Source organism: Aythya fuligula, chromosome 3 (assembly GCF_009819795.1).
Source record: "Aythya fuligula isolate bAytFul2 chromosome 3, bAytFul2.pri, whole genome shotgun sequence".
NCBI lineage: Eukaryota > Metazoa > Chordata > Aves > Anseriformes > Anatidae > Aythya > Aythya fuligula.
Window position 1 is genome coordinate 53,625,689 of NC_045561.1, and position 23,060 is coordinate 53,648,748.

Sequence of the window (23,060 nt, forward strand, 5' to 3'; positions counted from 1 at the left end):
TGAGAGGGGAAAAGGATAGACTTAGAAAATCAAACATTTACCCAGTGACTTAATTGTATTAATTCAGTGTCAATTGTTCAAGTATTAATGTTATTCTCCATTCTGTTTCTGCTCCTGTCTGCTTTTTTTTTTTTTTTTTTTTTTTTTGTATTCATTTTGCTTATAGCTTGAGTAAAGTTTGTTTTCTTTGATTAAGAGCCATTTTTTGTCTTTTTGGTGTTTTCTAGAGAGCCTGTGTACACCACCACCTTGTTTTTTTGACAAGTGTAGTGGCTGGCCACGAAGACGATGTGAAGCATGCTAACTGATAACCATATCCACATTTAAGAGAGTTCCTGCAGGTATGTTCCTTGTTTAATACAGTTCTTTTTAGCTAAAAGTGGTAAGGGCTGGAAATTAGGATGTTAAAATATATATAAACTCTAGAAAATAAGATTCTGTCATCACAAAGGCTTATTTTGGCAAAATTTTGATGAAACTACAGTAAATCCTCCTAAAAGTGACAGCCTGAGATCTGACAAAGAGGCATAGTGCTGATTGAAAATGTGCTTTGATGTTGTTTTTGTAAATTACAAAGAGTAGAGATTCATTCCAAGTAACAAAAAGAACAGAAGGATCATTTTTACTTTTGAGTACACTTTTTGAAGGTCCAAAATCTTACTTAACTCATTCTGGCGATTTGACTACTCCACTGTGTGTCATTCCCTGCAAATCCAGTAAAAAGCTGAAGAGTGTTTTAGTAAGTGAACTACCAAACTGTCCCATGCTGAAAGAACATAATGCAGTTCTGTGCTGTAATGGAAGATGAGGCTTTTCACTAACGAAGTCTTTTTTTTTTTTTTCTTTTCCTTCTCCTGGATTGACTCCATTTAAACACAAAGCTGGGGTTTGCTGAAAAGTTTATTGAGGCAACACTTGGTTGCACAGAAGCCAGTCAAGCTGAAACTGCAGTTTGCTTGTCTCCTGGCAAAAGGGATTTCTCTGAAAGTACAGTTCACTTTACATCTAAGTAATGATTATCTTGCTGTCTCCCTTTCATTATGCCATTGTTCTTGGGAGCCAGAGGTTTTGTAAGTTATAAGAAAAGGATGTTGCCAAGGGTGTGGGTGGAGAAAGGTGTTGACATGATTTCAATGGAGTTAGATTCCAGATTTATAACAGAGGGGTAATGAACCATACAGAGAATAGGCTTTCCTAGCCTGCCCCTAAAATAAATTCAATTATGAATTTGATGTTGTAAATGGCTATTTAATGGTCTTTTTTTCAAACAATTGTTTCATATCATTTTTAAAAAATGCACTTTCCTGTGTAGAGAATAATAATGGTCTGCTACTTTTCACTTTGTCTTCTGTTCAAAGATTCTAATGAAACTCTTCTTAATTTAGTGGAAAATGGGGAATTCAGAAAGCCAATACAGTCTTCAGGGATCAAAAAATCATGCTGCTGCCACAGCTGGTGCCAAGCAGAAGCCTTGCTCTCTAAAAATTCGGAGCATTCATGCTAAAGATGAGAAGTCTTGCTCCTTGCATGGATGGGGACATACCAACAGTGGCTCAAACTACAAGTCGAGGTCTCTTGCCAGAAGTTGCCTTTCGCACTTCAAGAGCAGTCAGCCTTATTCAGCCAGACTCAGTGACACTGCAGTGAAGGTCTCTAAAGGCAGTGTCCATGCCAAGCACAGGACAAATCCCTCAGGGGACTACTGCCAAGGAAATAATGCAGTGTTTCTGCCTGATAACGGTTTCCACTATATTGGCCTTCAAGCCGGAAGTAATCATGCTGCATCCCGAGAATGCAATGGGCACATTTTAAATTGCTATGGAAAGAACGAGAGCCTTGCATCAACCTCCCCATCAGAGGACAGGAGGAGTCCAAAAGTTCTCATTAAAACACTGGGGAAGCTGGACGGTTGCTTGAGGGTTGAATTCCACAACAGTAGCAACAACAAAGTACCGACTGAGGAGTCCAGTGGACCGGTCCAGCTGCTGAGGTATTCGCCTACCTTGGAGTCTAAGTCAAATAACCTGCTTGATGTCAGGAGGAACTCCAGTGCAGACTGTTCTTCAAGTCATCGTCTGTCACCTACTGATTCAAGGCTTCGATCTAGCAAAGGAAGTTCGCTAAGCTCTGAGTCTTCATGGTACGACTCTCTCTGGGGAAATGCCGGGGATATCAATGAGTTGGATGGTCCGTATTTGACCAGGAGCACTCCGGACACAAGCATTCATGCCAGTTTCCCAGCAAGTGACAACAAGAAGACCTTCAATCAAAGTTCATCTCTTTCCTCACTTCGAGATCTCTGTAAGGATACAAATTTGGAAAGCACTCCTTCACCTGGGATCAGGCTGTCTGATGAGTATATTGACACTCATGGCAGTCTAAGCAATCGTGTCTCATTTGCCTCAGACATTGATGTTCCCTCCAGGGTAGAGCAGGGAAGTCCCGCGCATTACTCCTCCTACACGCTCCCATGCAGAAAGTCCAAGCCTCTCACTGAGGAGGCATCCAAGAAGGATACGTTAAAAAGCCGTATGCGACGCATCAGTGACTGGACTGGAAGTCTCTCAAGGAAGAAAAGGAAGTTGCAGGTATGAACAAATAAACCCAAGACTAAGTGTCTTGAAGTTGGTTTGTAGATTCCTCCTATAAATGTAATGATTGCATTATGTTTCCTTTCTACCAGAATAGTTAACTATAATTTCCTTTGTTAGTTTGTGGAATTCTGTGAAATATTCCAACCCAGAAATTGTGTGAAGTATCAGCAACAAGAACAAAAAGATGTACATTTTTGTATGCAAATTCTCTCTTTGTATTTGGGCATTGTCTTAGTTAATTTGAGCTTAATGTCTCAGTGAATTAGCTTTTGAAATTATTAGATTATTTATGAAGTGACTTGGAGTTTTTAAGCCCTCTTTGTTTCAGATATGAAAAATATAATATAGACATACTATAAATCAGCATATATTATTTAAAGACCATGAAAGGAGCAGTAGAAATAAATTCAAGACATAGCATGTTATAAATATCTTTGCAAATACTCTATTTGTATTGTGTGATTCACCACTGGCTTTGGTTTCACTGTTGGTCCACCCCTAGCAAGGCGAGCAATTGTAGACCGCTGGCCAGACTTGCTGGGTCTGCCTCTACCTCCCATGAAGGTATTACATGGGGTGCCCTCCTCCTTCCTGTGTGTGAGCTTAGCTCACCAGATGGAGGAGCTTGAGTTGCCATCTGGCTCGCCAGGAGTTGGTGGTATGGAGGAGATAGGAGGAGTGCAAGAGGGAGGGAAAGGATGTTTCTTTAGAAGAATTTAAGGCTAATCCCATTAATAGGAATTTAGGATGCCTGTGATCAAGAATGAAATTCTCATCTCTAGTTGTAGGCCCCCAAGTCAGCTCATTAAATGCCAGGCTATGCCTGGACTTCTATGTGTGAGTTCACAAGTTGAGCTGGAGGACAGAGTCTACATTTTCTTTCCTTTTTTTTTTTTTTTTTTTTTTAGATCTTCCCTAGTGTTTCTCATATAGAAAGAGTCAGTGTGCTACTCTAAAGGAAGGATCTGCTTCCTTTCAGCAACATTAGGGTGCTGGCTACTTCAGAGGCAAGCAGAGATTAAGAGGAACACCAACTTCTGCAATTTAGACAGCAGCTAAGCAGTAGATTATATAACAATCCTTCTGTGGCATGTAAAGCAAACGCCATCTCCCATATTGGAAATTTGGACAGGTATTGTGCCTGCTTTGAGGCATCTGTCACTGCAGTGTAAAACTCCAGTGGCTTATAAATGAGGTCACTATACGGTTTGCCAGCATAAATCCTAGGTAAGGGCTACAGAACCGGGAAGATGAAAATAAAAGCCATGTATTTGAATCACTTCTTTGTGAGTTGATGCTCATGTATTTTATCAGATGTTGTCTTTTCACCTTCTTACTCAGCTGTGAAAGAGAAGGCAGAAAAACCGGAATCAATAAAGTGGGCCTCAGCGCTTTCTGCCAGGATTCTTCACTGATTTCGACATCCGTAGCTATTCTGGATTTTATAGCCAGGCTTTACATATGATTTCTGCATCCCAGACCTTTCCCATGTATTACTTAGCTATGACATTTTCAGAATGGTATTTGTGGTGCAGGATTCATAGCTGCCTTGAATTCACTACGCACTGAGCTGACTTCAGGCACAGCGAGGAAATTCTGCTGGTGAGATTGCATCAAAATGGAATTTGATTCTTATAGAAGGGAATCAGCCGTAGCTCCAGAAATGATGATTTCTTAGAAAAAGGTGTAGTAAATAGGCACTGATTTTAATCAAACAAGTATCCACAGGTAAGACAAAGCAGGCAGCAGATTATTTATGATTTTGCCTTCACCATGAGGTTTGGTCAGTTCCTTTCTGCATCACATGCTGTGATTAACCTGTGATCTTTTCTAGGGACTGCTGTGGTGTAGTGTGGTGACAATTACACACTCACCAGCTCCTTTGGCATAAAAGTGTAGAAGTACCATGCATGGTTCTGCTGGCAGCTCGTTAGTCCCAGTCAATAGTTCTTCATGGAAACTGCAGCCCCTGTGCTTTGCTCTGAACACTGTGTCCCTTCCTCGTTATATTACTAATAACTGGCTGAGTCACTTAGGCTGAGTGTAGGTGAAAGCTGGAATACTTCCCTATCAGCAGGCCTAAGCACTAGGTGGATGGGCCCTCCAGCTGGCCAAGCCTCTTGCTTCACAGGGGCTCAAGGCCAGTCTGGGGTGTTGAGGTCAGTCCCCTGCCATTGGAAAGGCAGCGGACTATAATCTCCTTCATATCTGTGAACAAATTACAGCTTAAAATCTGGTACATTTGTCTCCCAGCTTGAAAAGCATTTCCAAACCCTCTTATACTTGGAATTCGTCATCTAATTTGCAGACTAAATATATTCCTGGCCACTCCATTCTGATGCTGGTGTTGTCCATTAGTAATCCTTCCTTATTATTTAATGTGTTATCATTTATTTAAAGGGATAAATTGTATCTTATGGACCACCTTTGCTGGGTCATACAGACTCTCTGTGGTTCTCTGTCTTAAGATAGGAAGTCTGTTTCCTTTTAATTCTGGCACATTTTCCCTGCACCTGTTTTGAATCATTCATAACTAGATTTGGATATGGGATATTCAGGACGAGCCCTAGGCTGTGCCCTGTCTGGTGAGCTGGAAGCATCCTTATGCTTGACTTGATCTGATATATCCTGGAACTGAGTTTGCCTTTCTTACAGTGGTCTCACGCCAAAAGCTTGCAGTTGTTCTGTGCCATCACCCAGCTTTCTTTGCAGGAGGGTATCCTAATGCCTTCCCTTTCTGTGTCACTAGTGGTCTACTGCAGGACCCATCCTCACAGATTTAATCTTGGCTGAAACAGCACTGAGGAGATGCTCTATCACAGTATATGTCAGCATCAAGGTGTGAGTGGGGCATGTGGGATGGATATGTGGACAGAGCTTAGGCAGACTTGTTGCACAACCATCCCTGCTAAAGATGGTCATGTAAGCTCCATATGCAACTGTGCGTGTGTCTGTCTATATAACATGGAGAGAACAGGTTTATTCTGTGCAAAATTAAAATCCTGCCACCAGAAACAACTGTGCAGATAGGTTCTTGAATTAAGTAAGTAGCCTCTTTATAAGAATTGTTTCTGAAATGTAAAGGCTTTTATAATACAGAGCACTGAAATTTGGTGGTATAAAGAGAATTTAAAAGAAAACTGAATTGAGGTAACTTCTTTATTTGGTTTGAAAACAGGTATTAGTTCCCACTTTCAGCTTGGGTCCTAATGAATTTAACAGCCTGCATTATTTCCTGCCCTGTTCCTTACAACTAATTATTAAATGCGTCACTTTGTCTAATTGGTGTCTTAGTTAGCCGCTTTATCTTTTGCATTATCTGCAATTATTCCAGGATATATCTCAGACATTGAGAGATCTGCTTGAACACAGCTGAGCAGATACACTGGTAGTTTTCTATCATTGCTAGATACAACAGACTGAAAATGAGCAGAAACTCACCCGGCAGGGTGAACGCCCCCAACAGCAGTTTGGGTCAGGATGTTTCAGCAGTGACCAGATACTGCTACAGTGTCAGCCTCCCTGAGGATCAGCAGAGACTGCGTGACTGTGACTGTGACTGTGCCAGTGCTGCTCTTTTAAAACTAATATGAGTGATGTTGTCATGGTGAAGTGTGTATAATCCCAAAGTTTCATTCATTTTAGATCCTTTCTGAGAAAACATAGGATGTGCTGGTGGGCAGGTTATATCCTGTGTGCTGTTCCAGTAATGGCCCTTCACAGAGGTCACCTTCTTATATCTGCTTCTTTCTTTGCTTTTCTTATTAGTGATTTGGGATTGAAAGAAATAGAATATGTTCCATAAACTGTATGCTAATGCTTTCTGGAGTACTCTGTCAGTTTCTGGAGAATAGTCAAACAATTAAAATACAGAATTTTGGCACACATGTTCAGTGACAGTAATTAAAAAGAGGGTGGAGAAAGCTTCCCGTTTCCCACAGAACTGCACATGGCCAGTGCAGTTGTGTGATCCATCTTGTACAGTCGTTTTGTGGGCATAAACACATTACATATGTGATTCCCCCTTTCTTCAAACAGTCTCAGCTTGCCTGTGGAAAATTGTTTACTGTCATTGATGCCTTAGATTTATTCATCTGTTCTCACAGGCCCCACTGACTGGAAGTCTGTATCTTTTCAAGCTGTATATATTAGAAAATGCATTCCCATTCATTGAATTTTAGTTTTTTTCCTGTAGGCACATTTGGCATCATTGTCTAAAAAGCAAAACTGCTGATGTTCAGCGAGCTACTCTCCAAGAGCGTTGATGAAAACTACACCACAAAGTTTGTGAGAGGTGCTGCCTTACTGTAACAATTCCATCCTTGTGGCCAGGCAGGGTGATCAGAGAAGCCAGACTGCACCATAACGAGAAACTAACTGTACCATAACGGGTGATAGTTTTCAACTGAGCATGGTATTTGGGAGGCCACTACCGGCAGTGTCCTGCTGCTTGAGAAGTGGCTTGCCCTGTGACACTTGCACCTGCACGTGAGCTCGCTGTGGCTCCTGGCTGTGTGCTGAAGGCCATTATACCATCAAAACACGGCACTGCTTTTGCTCTGCAGTTCGGAGGAGCATTGAGTAGGAAGCAAAGAAATAAAAAAGTAGTTGCTTTCAAAGCTGCTGGTGAGAGCAACTCACAGGAGACCAAGGTTTATTTACTTTATCTGTGTGCAGAAATCTGTGAGCAAATAAATGCTACTATAGAGACAGCCTGAAAGTATAATAGCTCTATTTTTACTGAAGGTTAATAGCTTTGCTGTTTTGATTCTTTGTAGTCATCTCTTGTTTTCTCTTCCCTCATACATTCCAAGCAACAATCCTAAATTTTCTCTACAGCAAAAGGCACTGGACTTTTTGTGCTATATGCTCTTAGATCTCATTTGCTTTTAAATAGCATCAGTAACACACAAGTAGGAAAGACAACAAGTGGCCTCTTGTGATGTACGGTATGGCTCTCACCAGGGGGTTTACTCCAGGTATGAACCCCTCGGCCATCTCTGGAGCCTGGGAGAGGTGGGAGCGGACAGCTCGTTGCTGGGCAAGGCCTTAGCCAGGCAAGACCCAAGCTGCCAACTCGGTCTCATTTCGACAAGCGGCAGCAGGATCTGGGCATATATTAGCAGTCATATCACAAGGTACAGCTGAAGTCATGCACAACGTATCACCAGGCCTGGGTATTTCAAATTAAGTTGGCCGGCCCTCTCGATGCAGGGATGAAATTGCACAATGCAATTAGGGGAAAGGCCCATGGGTGCCTGATGAGACAGTCAAGCTCTTGTGGGGTTTCCAGCAAGTCAGAAAACATACACCTCTGCAGTCTGGAAACTGGATTCCTGCCAGTCAGCAAGCCTGTCTGTCTTTTTTTTTTTTTTTTTAATTGCATCTTCTGTTAGGTTAGATTTTTGTCAGTTGGTCAATGCTAACAGGCTTAAAATATTTTCAACTTTTGACCTTTTTTGTGTTGGTTGTGCAGAGTTTGTATAACAGAGAGAAAGCAGAGGTAAAATCAGCCAAGCTGTGCTGAAGGTAAAGGTAGCTGCCTTGCATGAACAGTGTCAGCAAAGTATCGAAAGCCCTGTAATAATAAAGCAACTTGACATGGCATTGTTCCCGCTTGGCAGGCATGTAAGTGGCAGTTTCATGTGGAGAAACAAGGAAAGCCTTGACGGCAGGTCTGCTGTTGCCTGGAGCCCATCTGGTTTCAGAAAGCAGCAGCCCCAGTAGTTACCACTGAATTTGGAGGCTTCTTGCTGCCATGCAACCTGGTCTGAGTTGCCAAGGCTGGTTGACTTAGTGGTGAGGCTTTAATGGGGGTTTGCTGAGTGAGCAGAGGTGGTGGCAGTGGCTGCCGAGGTAAATAAAGGCTGTGATGTCATTGTGAAAAGGTAGCCTTTGAGGAAGGAATTGACTGTGGCTAAACACGCAACAAATTTAAATGCCAAACGAGGTGTGTCTTTACTTTGAGTTCTGGTGACTGATTGCTGGCAATTTCCTTTTATGCACAGGAGCCAAAATGTAAAGATGGGAGTGAATACTTTGACAGCAGAATGGACAACTTTAGCACAGACACGCTGGCACCATCACAGCTCTCTGCTTTGCTGTGGTCACCCGGCTCCAGCCACGTCCTGTCCCAGAGAAGCGAGTCTACCAATGCGGTCAGCAGCGATGCCCTGAGGCAGAACATTTATGAAAACTTCATGCGGGAGCTGGAGATGAGCAGGACAAACCTGGAGAACACTGAGACTTCCTCGGAAACAGAGGACTCCAGCAGCGAGTCCCTCAGCTCGTTGGAGCAGCTGGATTTGTTGTATGAGAAGGAGCAAGGAGTGGTGCGCAAGGCAGGGTGGCTGTTCTTCAAACCACTGGTAACCCTGCAGAAAGAGAAGAAGCTGGAGCTGGTCACACGGCGAAAGTGGAAGCAGTACTGGGTAACGCTCAAAGGTAAAGTGCTGTGTTGCTCCTCTGGCTTGGCAGCAGCAATTGTTTCCATTGGGTTTCCGCAGCTTTTCATGCATGACGGGTCCTATTAGCAGTTCCAGTAACTTTATGCTGTCTACCCTCATGCTTAAAGTGGAGCGTGTGCCAAATCAGCCTGCTAAATAGAGGTGCTGCTCATGTGCTTTGTATTGCATGTGCAGCCTTGCATTTACTACCGTAGTGGGAATTGTTTCATCTGACTTCCCAGTTTCTGTACTCACACAGAATTAGGTGTTCTTTGGATATTTTGGGATATTTGGAGGTCAAAGACCAAACTGAACTGAAACAGATAAAAATACATAACATATAACTTACATGCAGGTAGAAGTATATCAAGGGAAGTCAAAATTCAAGGATCAGAAAGCCCCTGGTGCCTGAATCCCTGGAACAGGCACGCTGTTTCCCTGTCTCTGCTATACAGTTTAATTGTAAAATTAAAATTAAAAGTTACCGTAAAAACAGTCGGTTTGTTGCCAGAGCATCAGGTGGCAACATAATGAAGAGGTCAGTGCCTCCATGCTGAGTCATTTGCACAGAAAAGCATTGCCCTACAGAGGTCCCATTCAGGGCAGAAGCAGTAGCGGCAGGAGAAAGCCTGCAGCACCCTGGGCTTAGTGTGGGGCGCTGGCTCCCGAGGCCACTCCGAGCACTCACCAGTTTCCCTTTTGCCATGGATGGTCTTTCACATGACCTGATCCCAATATTGCCAGGCAAATTTTGCCTTTCAGCATGCCTGCTTTCCCATCTCCCCCACCTTCCCCTGTCATGAAACAGCCCTGTGGGAAGGCAATCCACTTAACAGAGGCTGCTGCCAGTGGGCTGCTGTGTGATTACTGTGTTTAGCCCTACGCCAACAGCACACGTTGATGGCTCAGAGTAATAGAGCAGGTAGGTGTGCCACAAGAAGTGGATAGGTGTCAGGAAGTGTGAGAAGGAAAATAACATCTATTGTGGGGAGGAAGAGGAATTTAACGGCTGAGTTCATAAGCTTTTTTTTTTTTTTTTTTTTTTTTTCTCCCCCCGCCCTTTTTTTTTGAACTGCATCCAAAGGATTTGCCTTTCAGTAAATATAATGCTAAGTTAATGAGTAAGGAAATGATCAAACTTAATAATTTCCTAGCATATCTGGGACTGGAGGAGAGAAAATAACAACTTTCCCACAGGTTGCCCTTTTCAAAATTCTGCATGGGTGTAGACCTGAAGAAAAATGAACAGCAAACAGCAAGTGCTGAGAATGTTACCCTTGATAGTGCTGATTTAAAAGAAGCAAACTTGCAAGAATGTAGCAATTCTGCCTAATAATTCAGAGACCTGTTATCAAAGGATCAAAATGTAGGCAGTCTTAACAGTTTAAATCACTTATCCAGATCATCAGATAGCATGATTCATGCTTACAAGCAGTATATACAAAAGGAAAAACAATATCTGAATGCCACCCTTTTATTGTATGTGTTTGTGTTATGGAGTGTGAATGTGAGTTTGATCTGCCTCCTCTAAAATTCAAGTAGTTTCTTAACAATCCTGCCAAATGCCTAAACTGTAAGATATGTTATATACTAGTAGTCCATACATTTTGGGGATAATGAAGCTATGGTGCTCTGAGTAGGAGGTCTGGTGCTTTGTTTTCAGTTCTCTGATTTGAAATTGACTTACTGGTGACCTTGAACAAGTCACATCCCTTCTTGTTAGCTGAATCTACCCAGCCATAGAAAGAAAATAATAAAATTATTTGTAAAAGGTTTATTAACTTCTAACATTATAAGAAGTATTAAATATAATGCTTTCTGTGTCATACGAGTGATATGGTATTAGTGGTACAGGATCTCCTCCGCTTTGTTTGCTGTTTTAAATATACATTCCTAATTTCCTTGATCTCATACCTTTATTGTCCTGTAGAGAGTTCTGATGCCAAAATAAACTCGCCTGTCTGGATATCAAGGCGTAGTTCTGTTTTTGTAATATGCTGTATCAAGATCAAGGCACTTGCTTTAGTTCTTCCTTATACAGGATTTTGAATAAGTTTGTATTTAATTTGTTCTGGAAATTTAAATAGCCAAGATATTTTAAAATATGACTTAAAATAGCCACATATGCAAATGGAGAACAGCATGTTTCTTTGCACTCTGGTGAGATGTGTTTAATTATAAATATGCAGAAGGCTTATAACCATCTGGTTACCTGCCAGACTTAAAAGTATACATGTCCTGAGGCCTTTGCTCCACTTTCAGGGCGATCAGGACCCGAGCTTGATTAGTAACCCTTTAACATGAGGAACTCTCTTTCCCATCTGTCTTGTCCAATTAATTTATTTTAATGAAGGAAATTGCTTTCGAATTCCCCCCTCATTTCACATTTTGATCAAAATACTTGGGCTATAATCAATCTTAGAACTCTGTCAGAGTTCATGAAACTACTTACTGCTAGCGATCACTTGGCTTGACCCAAAGATATATCTGGGGTGCCATACACCTAAACACATGTTCATGCTCTTCATCTATTATGTACTCATTTGTTTGGTTTTGTACATGTAAACTATCAGGATAAAAATCAACATAACTTTAGTTACCTTTCTGATAACACGTAAGGGAAATACTGAAGTTTTAAATAGAATTTTATTTGCTTTTTCCTGAAATGCAGAAGTGGAAGTGGTTGTACAGTGTTGTTGCTGAAGAGTGCAGAAGACTTGGTTTACTGGTTTTGTTTGCACTATTATGTTGAAATGACTACAGAATTCCTACATCTGATATGCAGTGTAACAAACCATATCCTTCTTTTCCTACTGCAGAGATCTCCAACTGTCTCTGTATCATAAAGGAGAGCAAGTGAGGATGGGTAAGGGGAAAGGGTAGGACCAACTCTATAGGATCTACTCTTCTAAATATTCTACCAGACACTCTAGACAGCAATAGGAAAAGCTGCAATTAAATAACGCACAGGCAATTGGGTTTATTTGATGCCTTCCCTTGAAAATTTTTCCGTTGTCAACTGACTCGGTCAGTAACCTCTAATAAATATTTCCTTTTTTTCGTATAACTGCTTTACATACACTGGTGATGGAGAATGTGAAGAGATCCATCTGACTGACTTTCTCTTTTCATATGCTGTAGATTTGGGCCACAAGAGGAAGAGTGGACTCAAGCACATAACTTTTCACAGCAAATGTGCTCCACAAACTCTAGCCAGCCCATTGTTCCCCTTAATCAGACAGAAGAGTCCAAAAAAACCTCCTGATTTTGGTTCTGATTTCAAATCTAACTTTTGAGTAATCTTCACCTCAAAATTTCATGAATTTGAGTGATGTGTTTGAGACTTTTAATGCAGTGTTATGTGTAAATGTTAGAGAATTAGAATAAAGGCTGATGTCTGCTTTTACCTAACAATTTTAAATGTGTGTAGAAAAGGAACATTTATATTTTGCAGGTTTTACAACATTCCATGCATACACACTGCCTAGGTATATTTGTTTAAGTTTTGGTGTTGCCTTGTGTTGTGCTGCCTCTTCAATTTGAAGGAAAAACAACAACAAGAAAAAGCAGACCAGAGAAATAACAATGGTGTAGCCCTAGCAAACTCAATCCTTGTATTGGCTGAGTTTCAAGTCTTCTACTGAATATGTATAGGGGTTACAACAGTAATGTATTCATGGATTTCTGGTCCCTAGGGGACCATTGCAATCATTTACTCTGACTCACTGTGTAATGTGGCCGTAGGTCTTCCCTAAATTAATTCCTGAATGAATTCAAGCATATCTTTTGGAGAAGAATATAGTTGCTGGAGTCTACCACCAACCTCAGATTTTTCCTAACTGCTTAGGTTATCCTCAGTTTTGTTTTGTATTTATAACATCTGCTCTTACTTCTTCCAGGTTAAACATCCAGTCACAGTAATTAATCAATCTTATGAATTAAAATAAATATATAAAATCAAATCGTTTTTATTACTTAAAAATAAAGAAATCAAATTGAATCATAAATAAAATCTATTTTTCAGCTGCTGTTTCCCAGGTATGGAAGTGAGCTGTATTTACATCTTTTTTCTAGATGCATAAATAGGCTATGAAATTCTTCAGAAATACAAGATAATTTTTAAATAGATGATTTTAGTATACACTTCAGACTATGACTTCCATCAGCAGGTAAATCAACACATCTCAGAGGACAGTAGGTTGCAACATGAGGCAGGAATGAATGGCTGACAAGGGATGTAGGAGAGACAGGCCCCTGTTAAGTGAGCTTCATTGCCAAAAGCAATGTCATCGTACTTTTGGGAACTGGGTTCAAGGCTGCTCTGCTGTCCTCCAGAAGTTGTTTCTCTTGTTGCATCTCTGATTGTTGTCGTCAAGGATGAAATTTACTTTGTGGATGCAAGTCTCATATCTTACATATTATACCATCTATGAGACTGAACATGATCAAACTCAACCCTTTTAAACTGTTTTAAATTATCCAGGTAATGTTCATAGTCTAAATCCCCAGTTTGCGAAGGAAGCCCAGTTTAAATTTGAGAAGTTTATTCACTTAGCATGTTTTTGGAAGACAAATGTTTCTACAAAGATTCCTTTAACAACTGTTGAGAGTTGGTTCCCTTAAATAATAACAGAACACAAAAGCTGATTTAACTAAGCAGGAATTTTTCTACATGCTTAAATATTTTAATAGCCTGAGTTTACTGAGCTATCCTGGTGTTTTGTTTTGTTTTGTTTTGTTTTGTTTTGTTTTTTCTTCAGTCCTGCATTTTTGTTACATCTCTATTAGATTTCTGTTCTAACTTTTCATTGGCAAATTCAACATTAACTTCTCCTGTTTCCCAGCTTAGAAGATCCTCCTTATTTTTCTAGCTCAAAAGAGGGTAACTAACATTCCCTGTCATTGGGAATTTTAATTCACAGAAATATTAATGTAAGAGAACTTGAATGGGACATCCAACTTATTTTCTCTTTACATTTTTTGTCCCTCTGAACTACAAAGGTTGTACTCTGCTGTTCTATGAGACCTATGGAAGGAATTCGATGGAGCAGAGCAGTTTGCCTCGATACGCCCTGTTTGCAGAAGACAGTATAGTACAGTCTGTTCCAGAGCACCCCAAGAAAGAAAACGTGTTCTGTCTCAGCAATTCTTTTGGAGATGTCTACCTGTTTCAGGTAACAGCATGCATACTGTGATTGTTTCCGTTTTAGGATGTGTCTGTGAGTATGCACGTGCATGTGTGTGACTATGTATATGCATACACATGCACACATCACGTCTGTACCTGTGACTTAAAATTAATAATATAGTTACACTATTAGAGTACACTACTATAATATTGATTTAAGTGTATGATATGACTTCAGGTATATGGTATTACACCAGTTGTCTCAGACAATTACTATTCAGAAACAGAGAGAACAGAGATCACAAATAAGCAAGACACTTCTGATCCCTAGTTGTCACAAGCTTCCAGAAAATCAGCTGTGTTATCAAATGGCTTCAGGTCTGTCAGCATTCTGCCTTTACAGAATAATGGACTCAACCCTAAGTCTGCTGGCTTCAGAGAGTTTACTTGAGTGAGACATTCAAAATAAGGTTAAAAATAGTCTAAAGACCTTGGCTGCTTAACTGCAGCACTGGAAATGTTAATAAAGAACAGTATTATGTGGAACCGCCTACATAAAAACATGTTGATTCATAGGCACACTTGTAAATATCTCTGGAGACACTTTGTGCAGATGTATTCTCCTTGCCTTGCTATGCTGTGTTCCACTAATTTGGCATTTTTTAAGTAAGCAAACACCTCTCCTCAGACCTTACTTTTAAAATCATCCCTGTTGCTATGTTACCTCCACAACAGGAGGTTTATCTTTGAAATGTGTTGGTTTTCACCTTAATTAATTGGAGGGATAGAGGATGCAAGTCACATCTTGTCCACAGCTCGTGAGCTCTGTTGCACTCCCACAAGAGCCCTCAGACCTTGAAGGTCTAAGAAGCAGAAGCTGAAGGCTGGGGACAAGTTATGACAGTGCAGAAAAAAACTCACAGTTCCTTTATTTTGCATAGTTTTAAAGGTAAAACCTTACTTGAGAAGTTTTGAGATAAAGTGCTTGAGATCTCAGTGAACCTGTCAAGCAATTTGCATCCTAGAGTTGCAGATTCATTTTGATTTTCTCTTGTCTGGTCGTAATGTTGCACCTCTGGTTTGTTCACAGGCGACAAGCCAGACAGATCTGGAAAACTGGGTTACTGCCATACATTCAGCCTGTGCTTCCCTCTTTGCGAAGAAGCTTGGGAAAGAGGACACCATTCGGCTGCTGAAAAATCAGACCAAGAGTCTCTTCCAGAAGATTGACATGGACAGTAAGATGAAAAAGATGGCAGAGTTGCAGCTCTCAATTGTTAGTGATCCAAAAAACAGGAAGGCCATAGAGAATCAGGTATTGGAAACAGCACGGTTTGTTTCTGCTACAGACTATTACTGCAGTAGCATATTTATCGCCATTCCTTGCTTTGGCCCCCTACTATTGATGCTTTCTAGGCCTGAGAGCAATTGTCTTGGGCATAGCTGGCATGGTATGGTATTCATAACTATTGCCAGGTTTCTACAACAATCTAGAGCAGCTCATGGAGTAGGCCAGCACTCAAAGCTGAGGATCAGATCGGTCTGTTTTATGAGCACAAAGCTATTTCTTTTCACTTCCAGAAAAAATGTATTTAATTTTCACCTCTCTGTTTATGATATGCCTGAGCTATTAATAATTCTGGATGTTATGTAGCATACCACAGATATCTAGCATCTTCATGAAAAAATGTAAAGATTTTAGTATAGGTACATAGCAATACCTTTTGACACCTTTAGATGGGATGTGAAGTGTGCTTTATCCAAATGAAATTGGAAGGACTATGGCAGACAAAACAACGTGCTTCAGTTGAAATTTAGCCATGACTAAAAGGTCAGAGATCCTCTGGGTTCTTAAATAGCCCCAGAGGTGTCTAAATGAGAACCAGAAGTCAAGATCAGAGCTTTCCATCCTGGGGGAGAAAAGCTCCTCCAATAATACCACTGGCAGTCTCTGGAGCAATATTCCAGTATCAATTCAAAGGAAAGGGGTGCAGCTAGTCACTAACAGCACTTCTTGTAACACTCTCTGGTTGTGTACTGGGAATCATTTGTCTCTGTGTAAGCCCAGGACAATTGGTGCTTAGCTTGGGAGAACTAATGCCTTCCAGCCAAAACCTTCACCTGTGGCTGGAACAGACAAAAATGTTTTCATCCAAGCTTGTAACCAGGCTAATTTTGTTTCACTGCAGCAGGAATTGAGCTGAATCATAAGGTGCCTCCCCCTGTAAATAGCTTTTGGATGCCTAATGTGTTATTCTGATCACAGTTTTGTATGATGGTGTTAGGAATACTTGAATCTTGGCTAAAGCAGCAGCTTAGTGCTGAGGAAGGTTCACCACTAAAGTTTGTTTCTAAAATGAAAACTGGAGCCCCTCTTTCCCCCTTGAAATTTAGTTTTCTTGGTCTGTGTGTGTCTTGGGATTCCAGCCAAGCCATGCTTAAGACCAGGCAGATTGATGAACAGCTAAAACTGTTCTTCAGTTAAAACAGTTACGTTATTGTCTGTGCAGTGGTGCATAAGACATGAAGCCTTACTCTGCTCCCAGTTCCAGCAAGAGAACCAGGAATCCCTCCAGTGATACCTTATGGAAGTACGTTTTGAGATTTTGACATCTTGTCCATGCTCACAGATTTGCAGGCAGCAACTGTCACACGATGCTTCAATTATGCATGCTCAGTGTCTGGGCAAAGGCTTCACTGCCCAGGGCCTCTTCTGTGTACTAAGCTTGTCTAGTAGTTCAGCCTAATAGGTTTGTGGATTGAAGTTGCTGTATCTTTGATTTTATTAGGCCATTAACAAAAGACATCTGATAATTTTAGATCATTTGAGTAGCTCTGCCTCTCAGTCAGAGTAGCTATTTCTCTAGCATTACTTCAAGCTGCACATTAAGGACTCTTGGGTAGCAACCAGAGTTTGTTTCCTTTGATTCCATACAGCATAATTATGGTTACTTTGGTTGGTGAAACACTTACTTTCATGAAGTTGATGCTTGTGTTATTTACAATTCTTATTTTACTGGTTTGAACTTGACCAAGGGCAGACTGACTGATACTGACTTCATTATCAAGCTCTTTGTAGAACGCTTCAGTCTGAAGCGATATGAGCAGAGTTCAGAAGGTATGCAGGTGTGTGTAGGGATATGTGGTGTTCATAAGAGTTCATAAGTTCTTAGAGTGTTCATAATTTCCATGTCACTTTGTTTTATGGCCCAGAGCCCAGTGATCTGAATGGAGGATGAACTAGGCATCCTTTAATTGCTGTAGGTTTTGAGATCTATAAGTATATACAGATTTCTAGAGATGCTATAGTGGTTAATATGGCCCATCATATGTGACGCACTGAAGAAAAATCCTTATGTATAGCAGCTTAATTTGCCCACCCACAACGTACTGATGCTAGTAGTTTATTTGGAGTCAGCTGAACAGTATTAATGATGGTCTCTTAATTTCTGCTAATTATATGTTCTGTCCTTGAACAACTGCCATTGTTTTCCAGTTCAGTCCTTGGAAGAAGTTGGCTGCATTCTGCTATAACTGCAATCCATCACTAGGGCTGCAGAACATTTATTCCTGCTAATCTTCTGGGTGTTAATTTCGCAAAACATTGATTGGGGGCAAAGCAGTTAGACAAAGAGTGAGATGGATTGTTTGCAAGCATCCACTCATTAGCAAACAATAAATTTATAATGAGCATTTTGTCCATTCTTGAAGCCTTTGATCTCTTTAAAATCTCTCCTTACAATTGCTGAAGGTTTGTTGGCAAAGTCATTTTAGAGAAAAGTCAGTAGATAACTTGGTTTCCTAATCTTTTGATTTAATGTCTCAGGGATGGTTTTTTGAAAACAAACAACAAAAAAATCTTGATATAATTAGTAAGTAAGTTATATACTTACTAAGCTAACAGTTTTGAAAAAGCATTATTCCTGAGGGAGAAGTTTGCATATATGTAGCTCAGTTGTTTAGAGCTGTGGTTGTTTAGTTGTCTTTTGCCTACATTTAGAAGCAAAAGGGATATAAATTCTTGGGTTTGTTTCCTCTAAGTTTGGTGGTGTTTTCAATCATGTAGGAGTTATGACTGAAGCATATTGTATACATCCTGTTCAAGATAACTTTACTAGTGATATGTTTTGGGAAGTCAGAGGAAATAATATGATTGACTTCAGAGGGACGATGGTGGTTTTTGTGTAAAAAGATGAGGCACAATATTTATTTTCTCTGGGGAATTATATCAGAAATTGTGATTTCTAAATCCTTTCTCTCTTTCCTTCCTCTTCCTCAAAAAAACAACCACACAACCCTACGTTTCTATTTTCTTTCACATCTGTATTGATTTAAAACCAGTACTTCTCTGCTGAAGACTTAGTAATTCACAAGGCTTTACAAGTATGCAAAACCTTTTCTAGTTTCAGTTACAATCACCTGAAAGGCAGTTGCAGTAAGGAAATGTGGACTTCTAAAATTGCTCTATGTACGTAAATGTACGCACGTGTTTCTTTTATTTGGTGTCCAGCAAGTGGGTGGATTTGCAGGCTGGCAAAAAAAATTTAGAATGAAAAGGTTTATTCTCTAGAGAAACGACTGTTTTATAAACATGATGCTATCAAACTGGTTAAGAAATGTCTTCAGCCTTGCAGCCTAGATCAGGAATTCCCTCCTTCCAGGCTCACTGTTCCAGTATAATAATAGACTTAAGAGCAGTGTATGAGAAAGTGGCAGCCATTTGTATAGCAATCAGTATTGTTGGGCAGTTTAGAAGAGATCAGTGAAAGCAGTGTACATACAGTAACTACTCCCACTAGGCCACTGGCCACGTGGCTGGAAATCCCAAGTCTGCCTGTGCGAACCATGACCATGTATGTTTATATTACTGTATGCAATAAATATGTTGGTGGTAGTGCTGTTATCCAGGGTGTGACTTCTCCTGCAAGACAAAGAGAGTAAGACAAAAGGTAGCAAGTTGGAAAATCCCATGGCACTGAGAATGATTTCAAAGCCCATGGAGTCTGTCTTTAAAAAAAAAAAAACGTTAGCTTACCTAGCTGTTTAACCTGGTAGAAAAATCACAGTGTTTGCTGTGAATATGGAGCCCTGTCTAACTGCCATTGAAGTTAGCAAAAGGGATTATTAGCATTTATTTGGAGCTTTTTTAACAAAATAGTACACATTAAGTCAAAAGCAGGGCTGTCTTTGCCTGTAGAACTGTTTTTAATGGGATGGAAAATCAGCCTCACAGTGAGGGCACAGCAGCTCTGAGTGTATTTCTTTATGTACTTGTACATAAGCCTATTCTATTGTCTCATTTTAGTACAGTAATATGAATAATGGTTGCTTGAAAGCATTCTGGGCTTTTCTCTTTTCAAATTTTTAATATATTGGTATAATCATGTTTTCCAAGCTATTCAGAGTTTTCTGATGTGATTCATATTTTCTGTGTGCATGATACTTAACTTACTTATCAGATGGGTTATGAACAGAGGTATTTACTTGCAGGCACTGAAATGATGAGGCATTAATGAGAAGAACAGGCATATGGTTGGAGATGATTTTTATGGAAGTTTTCGTATGTGTCCTGCAACCAAAAGTAGTTTATCTGTTACTATAAAAAGCAAAATAAAAAGATCTTTAAGGTGATGTTCTGTTTGCTCTGGATAGCCATTAGATCCATTGGTACCTTTCTTCTTTTGCTTGTGGCGGTTTTTGGCCTTTTACACAGGACATGACCCCATTACATTTTGTTTAAAATGTGCCTATTTCTTTTTCCTCTCGCTAATGAGCACAGGAAGACAACTGGAATAGTTTCAGGAATTTTAGTCTACAGGCTTCCCTCAGAAGACCAAGTTGTATGTCTTCATTTTCTCCAAAGCATCTTATGAAATATTGTCCAACATTAGGTGAAAAGTCACAATAACAACTCAAAGAGAATCTTTTCAGGGAACTTTACTAGCACTTGCCAGTTTTGCCACATACAAATTCAAATTTAATTGCAATAAGTAGTTAGTTTTCTTTTTTCCATACCCTCCTAAACTGAAAAACATGATCTAAACTTGTTATAACAGATCTTCAGTTTGGGTGGTCTTTGAACTGGCTAGAGCAGAGCTCTGCTTTCTGAGAGATTCAGTTCTTTTCGGGTGTTACACTTCAGTGTGGGATGGTCCCTCTCTGCGTTATTAGTAAAATCCTTCTCTTTTGGTAGTAGCCTGTCACTAAGGAATGAAGTAAATAGGCAGCCAGGAAAGTTAAGGAAGATCATCTCCTTTCTCCTCGCTGTTGTAATTACTGTTTGGCCGAAGACTGAATTTCCATCTTTGTTTCAGGAAGGTTTAGTATAATGAATAAACTGTTTCTGAATGTAGAATTGCGTAGCAGTGACTTGTAGGATGAAGCTGCTGTAGGAGTGTGTGCAGGAAGATCTTGTCTTCTGTTTTTGGGGGAGGGGCAGCTGGATAATAACAAACAGTGGCTTTCTGAATTACATCCCTGGCTATAGACATGCATGTCATGCATGTAGTACTGCCAGTGTCAGTCAGATTATTGATGAGAATATAAATTAGGTAGGTGCGGGTGCACTTTTGTGCTACCAGTGGTATTGGGAATAGGTTTTCTTCTCTCTGTTTTGGTTAGAAATCATGACGATTCTGTCCATCCAAAACAATCAGGAAGATGACATTTAAATAACCAACCAAAACAACAAAAAACAAAACAAAACATAAAACTATCGTCATGTTATTGCAAGAAATTTTAACTGTTTCGTAAGTCAGTAGCCAGAATGAAAAGTAAAGGCTATTGCCAAATGCACATCATTGTTATTTCTCTGTATTATGTTCTATTTTTATTTCTTTGAACTTAAAGTAATAACAGTATCTCTGTAGTATCCTTTAAAGTAATGGAATTTCTGGGAGAGTGATATTTTTGCTTCTCCGAGTTCTCTTTAGGAAGTAATGACAATAAAACTCTTTTCCCTGTCCCCAGATGCTGAGTGACTCATTTATCCAGATGGGTGCAATATGAATTGTGTCTGAGAACCGGGGACTGGAATGCAAAGAGTTTGGTGTTGTTTGTAATGTGGTTAAAAAGCTGTTCATATAAAACAGCAGCAGAAGTTTCTTTTAAATCCACAGAGTTCCCTACATCAGCTCGTGGAGACACTTTCAATCTGGACAGAAGATGTTTTGTAGGGGAAAAAATCTGCATTTCTTGTTTCTATAGATAGTGAATTATGTCAGGAGGAGCTCATGTTTCTGTACAGTGTAAGAACTGCTGCTAAATCAATCAATTTTAAAGGCTTATGCACTAAGAGAACACCCTCCTCCCTCTGTGTCTTTTCTTTATGCTACCTTAAATAAATGCAAAGTGGAAAACTTGTTTTGTTGTCAGGTGAGCTGTCCAGGAGGCAACTTCCTTCCTTCCTCCCATTCCTTGAAGTATTCCTGTTTTTGGCTATTCCAGCTTTTGACTATTCATATTCTGGTTTGGGTTTTATTACATTGGGCTGTCTTTGTGTATTTGAAAGAGGGAGAGTCCTTCCCTGTTCCCAAAGGACACCATTTGCACTGTAGGATGGGATGGGCAAGGAGCTTGGAATTGTTAAGATAGGAATTGTTCTTCCCTGTCCACTTTTTATAATCTCCTAAGCAGTACTTGATGGATCCTGTATCATGTGCTGGAACCCCCTGGTCTGAGTTGCCTACTCTGAATGTATCCCCTTGGCTTTCCCAAGCTCCCAATTTAGAGTTTACATGGAGCAAACCTGGCAGAGTTATTGAATGAACAGAAACCCCCTCTAGCTCACCTGTTTGCATGATTTAAAATGTAATTAATTTACAATTGTTTCACTAGCCTGGAGGACTATTTACTGTTTATGATCTGAAAAAGATCATTACTGCTGAAGTACTGCCAAAAGTAAGTTAACCCTTAAGATCTCCTGCCTGGTCTAAATCTGTGTTGCCAACACGAGCCCTTTCACTTAGCGATCCCCACATAATTACTGTCTTGTCCCTGCACCAGGCTTCTTTGCCTTAACTTCTCCTGATAGCCCAAACTAAATCATCCATGGCCCTAACTCTTTGGGCTTCTCACATTTTACTACTTTCTACCTTTCTGCCTTTTTATCTCTACTTTACAGGGATCCTATTAGCCTTGATAGATTTATTTGGGTGGCCCCTCCTTGTCTTTCTCCAGTGCTCTCTCATTCTGCCACTAAACTCAGACATCCTTGCAATAAAATTTACCTGTTCTGATGATGCCATCTTGCCTTTTTGCTTCACCTCCTTTAATGCTTTTCCTAGAAGTCCATACAGAGGTTTTTCAACTGTGATTGAAACTGGGAGAGAGAAGGGTTTTGAATGCCCTGGATGCTCAAGCCTGCAGCGCAGGCAAGCAGTAATAACTGAGCAGGTCACACAGGGTGCGGTTTCATGTATGCTTGTTTGTTTTGGCGCGCCTCACTTCAGGCCATTATCTCTTATCTCTTTGCGGACTCACTTAGTACTGCTGTTTGCCACCCATTCCCACTCTCATTGCTGTCTGCTGCATCCACTTTTTCCCATTTGCTTTAGAAGAGATTTCAAAAGGTTTGTCTTATCTGTGCACAATGAAGCTAAGTCCTTGAGCTGTCTTTCAGGCAGTCCTCCCACGTGGGTCAGAGATTTTCCTGACACAATAGTAGAATGAGGATTGCAGCATCTAATCTGCAGACTGTAAATTAACTTCATGGACCAGGTCATACTGCACTTTGAAGTTGTTGCTTTTTTATTTGTGAGCTTCCCCCATTTAGTTTTCAAGAATATAAATCTTTAGGAAGAATTATCATAGTTTAAAAGGCTTAGACAAATAGCAGCTGGCACTGGTTCGTGGTCTCCAATTGGTTCCAGACATCCCTGGTTTTGATAAGAC

General features: G+C 40.3%; 1 protein-coding gene across 1 annotated transcript in view; it reads left to right on the plus strand.

Moving 5' to 3' along the window:
- Positions 1-276: 276 nt before the first annotated feature.
- The window catches only part of TIAM2 (TIAM Rac1 associated GEF 2), an 89,578-nt gene continuing 66,794 nt past the window's right edge, over positions 277-23,060 (plus strand). The window contains exons 1-5 of the mRNA XM_032185499.1: positions 277-341; positions 1,386-2,588; positions 8,603-9,038; positions 14,042-14,214; positions 15,259-15,483. Coding sequence (XP_032041390.1) covers positions 1,392-2,588; positions 8,603-9,038; positions 14,042-14,214; positions 15,259-15,483 — 2,031 coding nt within the window. The 5' untranslated portion in view covers positions 277-341; positions 1,386-1,391. The remainder of the gene's footprint in view (positions 342-1,385; positions 2,589-8,602; positions 9,039-14,041; positions 14,215-15,258; positions 15,484-23,060) is intronic.